The 9969-nt window shown below is 37.6% G+C and overlaps 2 protein-coding genes across 2 annotated transcripts; both read right to left on the reverse strand.

The window, feature by feature from the left end:
• Positions 1 to 341: 341 nt before the first annotated feature.
• Positions 342 to 1040, reverse strand: LOC125475092. Its single transcript, XM_048579452.1, has 2 exons — positions 861 to 1040; positions 342 to 782 (listed from the first exon to the last, which is right to left on the reverse strand). Exons 1-2 carry the CDS (start codon positions 1038 to 1040, stop codon positions 342 to 344), a joined length of 621 nt encoding a protein of 206 aa, XP_048435409.1.
• Positions 1041 to 7467: 6427 nt separating this feature from the next.
• Positions 7468 to 9953, reverse strand: LOC103937178. The gene is made up of 3 exons (XM_009347095.3): positions 9519 to 9953; positions 9101 to 9225; positions 7468 to 8047 (listed from the first exon to the last, which is right to left on the reverse strand). The coding sequence occupies exons 1-3, from the start codon at positions 9859 to 9861 to the stop codon at positions 7844 to 7846; spliced, it is 672 nt and encodes a 223-aa protein (XP_009345370.2). The 5' UTR covers positions 9862 to 9953; the 3' UTR covers positions 7468 to 7843.
• Positions 9954 to 9969: the final 16 nt, after the last annotated feature.

Raw genomic sequence — 9969 nt, forward strand, 5'->3', positions numbered from 1 at the left:
ACACCCCTCTAAATATTCCCCATTGCAGGAACAAGGCAAACCAAGAGCACATGACAAATGTTGAAAAATATATAAGTTTAATGATCATGCATATCGTAAACATTTTAGGGTTTAAACATTTAGAACTTAAACAAAGAAAATGAAATATGCATAACTTAAACATGAAATATCGGAAATCAAACATTCGTCCTGACTTAAAAAACAAATAATGTCTTGCTAAAGTAATAATGAAAACACTTAGAAGTTGATAAAGTTACCCATACTAAAACTGCAAAGGCTCTCCATAAACACTTTAATGAAATCTGGCTTCTGTGAGTCATCCAAGGTGGTCCAAATACCCATTAGATCGGTATTTTCACTAACTTCATTGAAATTCTTAACACCTGATCGTATGGGAGACCTATGGCCTGAAGCTCAGAAGGTAGTCTAGCTTTTGCTTCTCTAAAAGTAAAACTTTCACCTAATTTCTTCATTTCAGTAACAGCTTTATTCCAACCTTCACTGATAACAGATACAATATTTGCATCACCATCATTCCTGCTCCTCTTCCTCTTCCTAACAGGTTGAGAAGCACTAGATGTAGCAACAGAAGGAGATGGGGTAGGTGAAAGCGGAGGCATCTCAGAAGTCTCACAATCCTCACTTTCCAAACCCATATTTTCAATTGCATCTGTTGCTGATTCAGCAATGCTACCCGTGGCTCGGTCTCTCCTAAACACCGTACATAGCCGTGGATACAACGGGAATGGCTTATTTGGTTTGCAAGATGCATTGGGATGTTTCTATAATAAGAACCCAAAGAAATCAAGGTTAAGACTTTCAAAGCAACTAATTGATAAAGAATAAGAAAAAAAATTTACCTTCACCCACTCCTGTAGTATTTCGTCACTATCCACAACAACACATTTTTTCTCATCATCCCAACCAAATCCAGATGTATTCATCATGTCATATGCAGACAAATACTTTTCTTTCAAATGCTTCAATTTGATTTGTATATGCTTCGGCTCTATATTAATGTCAGGAATCTGTTCCCTCATCTTGGAGGCAACCGTTACAAAAGTACCAGCCTTTCATCTTTAAGTATGTAAAACTGAAATTGCAATTTAACCATTCTACATCACCGCCCTTCATCTTTCTTTTTTTTTTCTTCTGATTTTCTTTCAAATCAAACCTAAAGCAGCCTAATCCATGCGGTCCAATAGAAAATCAAATAAGCAAAGAAATGAAAACACCAAACTAATTATAGAAATTTAAATAGTACAAAAAACCCAGGGACAATGTCAATTCATAAATCACATGTACTCACAAATAAATAACGATCTTGGTATTTGTGAACTAAGGATAAGCTGATTTAGAATCACGATTCATAATATTAGTCTTCAGACCTGTAAGCGACCAACAATCTGTCAGAGCAATACCATTTTGTTTTTCCAATAATCCACATGAGATGAAACCCAAACATGTCAAAAAAATTTGTGCCTTTCCACACAATCAACACATGGATTAGTCCATTGACATTTAGCTTTAATGAACCATTGTTCTTTACCACATGGCTGCAATTTTTATATACAAACATTAGTCTTTTAACACAAATTTTCAAGATTGTCTGCGTGTTCACCAAAAACACAAAGGCTTCCAAAATTCCAACGACCCTTTTAATTTCTTCTCAAAAATTCAAAATCCATTTTAATCCAAACTGGAAAAAAGCAAAACTATAAAAAAGCACATGCAAATAATTTTAAAACAACTGTACTCACACAGTTTATATCACCAAGAACATATAAAAAAAAAATTTAAATCACAATCTAAACTAATGTTTCCTCTCCTCCTCTCTGTGTGTTGTAACCCCCTGCAGCATAAAACCCAAAAAAACAAACCTTCACACAACCTCAACAACTCCTCTCATCAAAAACTACGAATCCATTTAAATCCAATAATTACCAATCCATATTTATTGTAAACAGAAATAGTTTACAAATGAAGTCAGGCACTTATTAATACTGTAACTGACAAACAAATCTTGATTTTGTGATCACCAATTCAAACATTCAAGTTACCCAAAAATACAGAGGAGAGAGAGAAAGAGATATACCTGAGGACCAACAAGTTGGCAGAGGTGCTACACGGAAGAGGACGAGGAGGAAGGTTGCGAGGCTGCACAGAAGAAGATGAGCAGGAAGGTTGCGAAGGGGAGAGGGATGCAGAGGTGAAGAGAAATGGCTGAGAAGAAGAGAAATAGTTTTTAGGGTTTGTTATTTGATTTTGATGTTGTAAATTTTGAAAAAGACCAGGGGCATTTTTGTCTAAAAATATTGGAAATTTCTGTCCCACGGACATGGAACAACCCATTCCAGGGGGGAGGTGGAACAAAAAATCATCCAAAACTTGTTCCGTGGAACAGCGCGTTCCACTCATTTTAAGCGTACCAAACGTGGGACGGAACGCTTCGTCCCACTCTGTTCCGTCCCGTCCCGCGTACCAAACGCGACCTTACTAACGAGGATTTCATGACTCTTTCATTCGCTCCTATAAATCGTTACAATCATGAAAATATGATTTCTTGCCTGAAGCAAGACATGATTGAAACCTTTACATTCATGAATAGGTACAATTCCAAAATTTATAGAATCCGGTTGAATTTTGAATGGAGAAGTTTTTCTCGTCCTTCCATGTCTCTAACTTGCTCTAGAAGCAGTAGTGTAGAAAGCAGAAGTTTACCAAATTCTCGGATCTGACCACTGTCACAACTGTGAGAGAAAGGTACCTAGTGATTCGGCTGGGAAGTACTGAATAGTATAGAACCAGTTCAGCTAGACTATATTGAATGGTGGTATCCTAGTTCAGGAGGGATTCACCGAAAGGCATGTTCTGCTTCGGTAGAGGCCTACCGAATGACATGTTATGCTTCAGCAAAATGTATCGAACAACCCCTCCAACTTCAGTTGGAACATTCCAAACCCAAGCCAAGGTATGTCTCTTTCTCTCACACTTATTTTCAAGTTTGTTTTACAACATAAGGTAGAATCAGAGCCTACCAAAGGGAGGCATTACAATTAGAAGTGTGATTCCTTGGCACCTAGTGCCCAAAACTTCAAGAATACGTGATAGTACTTTCGAACCCCAACCCTTCAGCATTTACTTCCATTTTCTACGGAATAGATCATTAGTTATGCACTTGTCTATGCCTCTACCAATGTTGTTGAGGAATACCATTCCCATAGGTAATATGTGAGAATAATTTTGCTCCACCTAAGACATTTGGGAGAGCAAAATTTTTAACATTGAAGGCCATATTGATCGAACCCCTCTAATAACTTTGGTTGACTACGTGAACAATTTTCTATGTTCCCAAATTTAAGCTTGGTGTTTATTCTGGATCACATTACTGTTCTAGAATATGAGTTAATTGATGCAAGTTAATACATGTGAAGAATCCAATTAACTCATGCTTAGGTATGTTTTGTGGAAAAGTTAGCTGTTTGGTTTCATATGCTAAGTTTTTACCTAATCACCCCCTATGACAACCCTTTCAGGCCTATCCAACCTAATTATGGGCATGGCAATGCATATATGATGTTATCCAATGATACTAATTTTTCCATAAAGGGAAGCCTTATACTCAATTGGTTCCAGAAGAATGCCTTTGAGCTTTAAGGATATTCGAGAAAACTATCATCACATGGAAACCACTAGAAAATGGAGTAGAATTCCTTTTTGTACCACTTCCTACGAACATGGTCTGGAAGCATATTCTAGAAAAGATGGAACGCCTCCCCAATAGATTGTACATCACAACCATTCACATTGTAAAGGCCCAGTATGTGGCCGGCTAGAAGTTTGAGACCCCAAAGGAATTCTTGATGTGGCACAAACGTTTGGGGCATCCAGGATGATTAGTAATTTGCAGTATAGTACATCCCCTTACCAGAAGTAAAGATATCGTACCTAAAAGCATGCCTTGGCCAGGATGCTCACCAATCTTCACTGAGCAAACTATTTAGCCTAGTTACTAAGATCATTAATACACAAACCAATTACTCGCCTATGGTCTTTACGGATCCTCCATCTTTCTTGTGACATCCCACATCGTCCAGGGGAGTGATCCTTATATATATATTCTCATCCCTACCTAGCACGAGGCCTTTTGGGAGCTCACTGGCTTCGGATTCCATGGGAACTTCAAAGTTAAGCGAGTAGCGTACGAGAGCACTCCCAGGGTGGGTGACCCATCGGGAAGTTCTCGTGTGAGTTCCCAGAAACAAAACCGTGAGGGCATGGTCAGGGCCCAAAGCGGACAATATCATGCTACGGTGGTGGAGAGGGCCCGGGAAGTGGTCCTTCCCGGGCCGGGATGTGACATTTCTACAGCAGATTCAAGAAAATATTTGTGGACTAATCTAACCAAAATGTGTACCATTTAATTATCTTATGATTTTGGTTGACATATCTACACATTGCTCACATGTTTGTCCACACCCAACGCTGCTTTGCTAGACTCTTGGCACCAATTATTAGGTTGCAGGCTCACCACCCCGATTACCATAAAGTCAAAAAGACTAAATAATTTCAGAGAGTTTATATCGAAAATTTAATGATTATTACATTTCCCTTGGGTTGAACATATTGATTCCCTATGTTCACACCCACAGTCTCGTAGAAAGCGATCATTATTTGCTTTCAATGATCATGCAGACATTTGGTAGTGAGCTCACCAAGCTTCCAGTTTTTTTGCATACGGATATGTAATATTGCATAGCGTTATGAGGCACATTGCACCCAATCCTAAATTCCTCAAACCTATGATCTCCATCTCTATCTTTCTCTCTATGTCGTGTCCCCTCTCTCTCCCTTCTCTAAGTATGACTTAACTTTTTCTCAAACTAAAGATTACCAAACCCTAAATCTTCAGAGGAATCAACGAAAAAAAATGAAAATTGGAGATTTTGACTGAAAGCTAGGGTTTCAATTTACCCTTTTATCTAATGTATCTTGGTAATGTAATACTGTTTCTCATACTTTAGCAATCTTTTCTTTGATATATAGTTAAGAAAAATCCTCCTTGGTTGGAGTCGTATGTTTAGGTGACCAAATTTCACCGACCCTATAGAGGATGCTACATGTACTAAAGCAATCTTAGTTGACAAAGTTGTCCATATTCTCTATCTCTTGACCCTCGCATAGGTTGATCATTTAATGCAACGAGGGATATTTCCCAGTAAATCACGCCCAACATAGGTGACATCTCTGCCGAACCAGCATGTTCTTCACACGTTGCTTGATGGATTCACATTAACCAAGACGTTGGCCTAATGAGGGAAGATCCAACGTGATCTCTAATGGATAACAGTCCTTATAAATCATGACCCCATACATATGCCATAATTTATAATGCTATTAAGAGCTATCCCTAAACGTGGCTTTTAATTGTTGCCCTTCGGCCTGGTTTGGTACTGAGGTGATTATGAAAAAAGCTGGTATAAAAAAAAACTCGGAGCTGTTTTTGTATTTGGTAACATTCAGCTTCAGCTTTTTTTCACAGTTTTGGGTGAAAAAAAAGCCAAAAACAAGAAGCTGCAAAACCCAGCTTTGAAAAACTGGTTTTTTTTCACATTTGTTTTACATAAAAGTTTACCAAACACTATAATACTGCTTTTTTTTTTTTCAAAAGCACTTTTACAAAAAAGTTTACCAAACACTCTACTGCTTTATTTCACAACTACTTATTCTCACAACACAGTAGAAGTAGTTTTTTTATTCAAAGCACAGTAATACCAAACCAACCCTTCATCACGTCTCCGAAAGTCAATTGTAGGATAACATAACATGGTGTTCAAATCAACGACTGCATAAGCACCATACATGCCCTATCATCCTCAAATCCATGGCTAACACTGCTTATATTCATTTCCATGGAAAGGTGATTGGTCCTTAGCCAAGAAACTCACAGTTCGTAATTCATTCTCCTCGGTTAAGTCCACCATAGGCATCATAGGGCTTTCGACTCCACACTGGTGTGACAAGGTCTTAATTGTTTTCTCTTTCTTAGTTGTAGAGACACCAAAGTAATTCTAGATTTGTGCGGAATTCATTTCCGATAATTTAAAAAAATACATAAGTAGTCTAATCCCCCTCCCTACATAAAGCATTAGTAATATAACATACAAAATCTTGAGTCTCATATATTTGCTTACTAACTTAACCATCGAAGAGTCTTTAGCCAACACCCAACCAAATGCCAACGAATTTGATTCCAACATGAACTTCGTAAAAAATAAAAAATAAAATAAAATAAAATAAAATAAAAAAGGATAGACATCAAAGGTATAAAGTTGAAATTCATTCTCTCTTCCTTTTATGTTGAACCTTGGTTCACTAAACCACTAGGCTTGAAGATCTTGATAAAAGATATGTAATTTGAGTTCATATAAATTTAATTCCGCCTCTAATGTTAATATTCATTACAAGAAAATTATGTGACGACAGATAAAATGTGTCACATTCATAATATGTGACACATTTTCCATGTCACTGTCAGCATCATGTATGAGGCGTCACGAAAATTTTAGGTGAAAATAACTACATAGTTTTGTTATACGTGATAACGCCTTCGTCACTTAATACTAGTTTAGGCTGGGGATTGTGACGGAGAAGCCCGTTGCCAAAAAAAAGAAATCCCGACTGCAAAGATAACAAGTCATTTAAAGCTGGTGACTAGGATCTTGAGCAATGCTTGGGCGAGCCCACTTAACAAATGGGACGGCCGACCCATTTCATCCAAGATCAAACCCACAACCGCTTCTTTGTAAAGTCTTAATATCATCAATTTTTCTTTCTTGACTCACATAAAAATTCATTAGGAGTTGGTCGCAATGCTCTCCCTCTTCCAGCGGAACTTGACAATCTTGCTTTTTTTCGTTTTCAACCCTTTCGGCGCACTATGAAAGTGAAGATTTTTTTTTTATTTTTTTATTTTTTTAACGTACATAAACTTTCCATAAGAGTTTTAATGCAAGGTCAATCGGAGAAGAAGAAAACTGAGACATTGACGTTTATTGTATCCAAATTTCATATTTTTCGTCCAAGCAATTTGTTCCATTGCAGGAAAGCATCACCAAAACTACCAATACTTAAATGCTCAAAGTTTTTCTCTAGTTAGGCCTCACTTTTCTATGAAATTTCAGTCAAAGTCCGTCGGAGAAATATCACTACAAACCTGGCTCAAAGGTTTTTCACTTTACACTTGAGGAAACTGAGAACTTAAGAGTGTAATTACAGCTATACAGCAATATAAAGGACTTCAGTCTTTATAAGAATTGTCACCACGTTATGCACAAATCAAATAACTCAAGTAATGTAATCTTATTTACAACATAAAAAGACTGTTTAAACTTTAAACAAAAATTAGGATATTCGTTTCCTACCAACCCATTGCATTCATTGCACAAAGACTATATAGGCAGTGGATAGATAAAACTTGTAAAGATCCATTCCAATATTAAGTGAGAAAAGTTTGCGAAAACAGAATTCTAGTTTTTCTGGAAACAAAAGAATGATTGCTGAGAAGCTAAAGATATGGACTGTACATTATTCATGATTGCGGAGAAGCAATGCTAGTTGAAACGAAAACACCTAAGTAAACTTGTGACTTTGCAATGCACTGCAAATCACATGCTAGGACAGAAAGTACATATATACGTAAAAGCTAAGAGAATCTTGTTAGATAGGCTATCTGTAATCTTGCTAAGCTTGGCCCTAACATTGCAAATCACATGTTGGACAAAACAACTTTTAATGTTAGACTTTAAGTTACGGTATAAGCCGCCCCACAGAAAACTTATACTCACAGATTTTTCCACACATTAAAATCTGTACTTGAGCTGTTATAGTTTATGATGCTGTCTTGGCATCCTATAAAGTATGTAGTCCGTACCGGATCTATATTTATTAGAGCATGGGCAGTGCTACTTGGGCTAGCAGCTACAGCAACCTCATCTGCACCAATAGTCACTTCAGCATAGCCTTCATCCACCTGGTCAGTCTCCAGCTTCAGTAGTTCACAACGAAAAGAGTAAGTAAACTAATATAACAAGGTTATGAAGTGAAACACTCTGAAATTAGACATCTACGATTACGTCACTATTTTATACGTAGATTGTATTCATGTGGTTTACATAATAATCTCCCATAGTGAACAACAGATACCTACAAGCCTTCTCTCAACAACTAGTGCCAAATTACCCAACAGATGCACATTAAAATCAAGGGAGGTTTAACAAAACACTCCTGGTACTGTTCACTTTTAACGAAAAACCACATTTATACCTTTCCCTGGTACTATTCACTATACCTTTAAAAAGGGCTTTTCATTAAAAGGGAAGTTTTTTTGAACTTTTCGTTAGTTTTTCTTAAAATCAAATCTTTAATTACTAGGTGTAGGTCCATCATCACTTTGACTGTTTACTGCAGAAAAGGCCGTAAAATCAGGAAATTTAAACTTATATAAGCCACAACGGTACATGTAACATCGGCAAAATGGGAAATAAAATCTGGGAATACAACTTGCAAAAGAGTGATGAAAATATTGACATATCAGATGTAGGTCCAATATTTAGCCAATGTTAGAAATTAGAATAAAAATTACCGCACATAGAGAAAAAACAAATGTATCTTCCCGTCCTTTTTCAATGAGATTGTCCATATAAATGAAGCGGGGATTTAAAACTTAAGTGAGTTCCCTTCAGTTGTCTTGTTTTAAACATCTAAAATACCAAGTACCAGCAAATTTATTTTCCACTAGAAATAAGTTTTGACCTGACATCAGGTACACAATAAGGTAAACCGTCCACATATCTAGATATGAAGCGCAAGTTATGTCAAAGTTTTCATATTTTAGTTGTTTCATGCATGCTATCCTCCTCTATCTCCTCTATCAACTTCGTACTTTTCAACTCATGTCACATTGCTCTAGAAAATCATGTAGATTGCCAAAATGAATGCATCCAGATACCAGGATAGATAATCTAGACATTTAGTTTACTCCAAACAACAAACAAATGGTAAAGGCATTTAGACTCGTATTGAAGTGGCGAGGGCTTACCCTAAACCTTGTTTCAGCCCCCCATATGACAAATGTTTCATTGCAAGAATAGTGCCTGTGATTCCCCCTTAAACCGCCAGGCCGGATTTCTCCAAGATGAAGCGATACACAGCTCAGAGCTCCACCTACAAAGGAGCACAATTATTCCGTCAACCTCCAAACTACCACCAAATGCAATTTGTGTGATGGGATCAGATTTGAGTTGGAAGTCCAAGTCAAAGAGAAAATCGATGCAAAAAAATCGAAAACAAAAACGATGCAATTCAATTTCCTACAACAATATAACTTGATAAGAATGCGAATTCAACTATCAATCTACACAACCAACAAGCTAGAAATTCAATTGCATATTTGGTGAAAAATCGACTCTCTCGACGAACCCAGAAGCGAAAAATGCAGAAAGAGAAAGGGGGTGTACCTGAAATGCGAGAATCTTTGGCGAGGGAGATGGGGTCGAGCAACCATCCCCTCTTGTCTTTGGCAATCGGGGAAGGAAACCCAGAACCGAACCTCACGAGATTGGCTCTGGAATCGCTCGATTGGCTCCATTTTTTATGGGCGTCGTCTTTGTTGATGGAAAAACGAGAAGGAGAAGAGGAGTGCTGGAGTCGGAGAGAGACCCACGTCAGGAAAAGGAAGATTGAGAGGAGGAAGGGGAAGGCGTGGGGTTTCTTGAGAAAGTGAGTGACTGAAGAGGATGTGAGGGTTTGGGCGTGGAAGGGGTTCTCTGAGCTCTGGGTATTCCTTCGAGGGTTTGCCATCACTTTTTTCTCCTGTCTCTTCAGCCCCCTTAATTCACATCGACCTTCCGATGCTTATCTGAATCATTGTCGCTGTATTGCTGCACTTGGCATTTCTTATTATTATAT

The sequence above is a fragment of a genome, unplaced genomic scaffold (assembly GCF_019419815.1).
Source record: "Pyrus x bretschneideri cultivar Hongxiangsu unplaced genomic scaffold, Pyrus_bretschneideri_v1 Contig135, whole genome shotgun sequence".
NCBI lineage: Eukaryota > Viridiplantae > Streptophyta > Magnoliopsida > Rosales > Rosaceae > Pyrus > Pyrus x bretschneideri.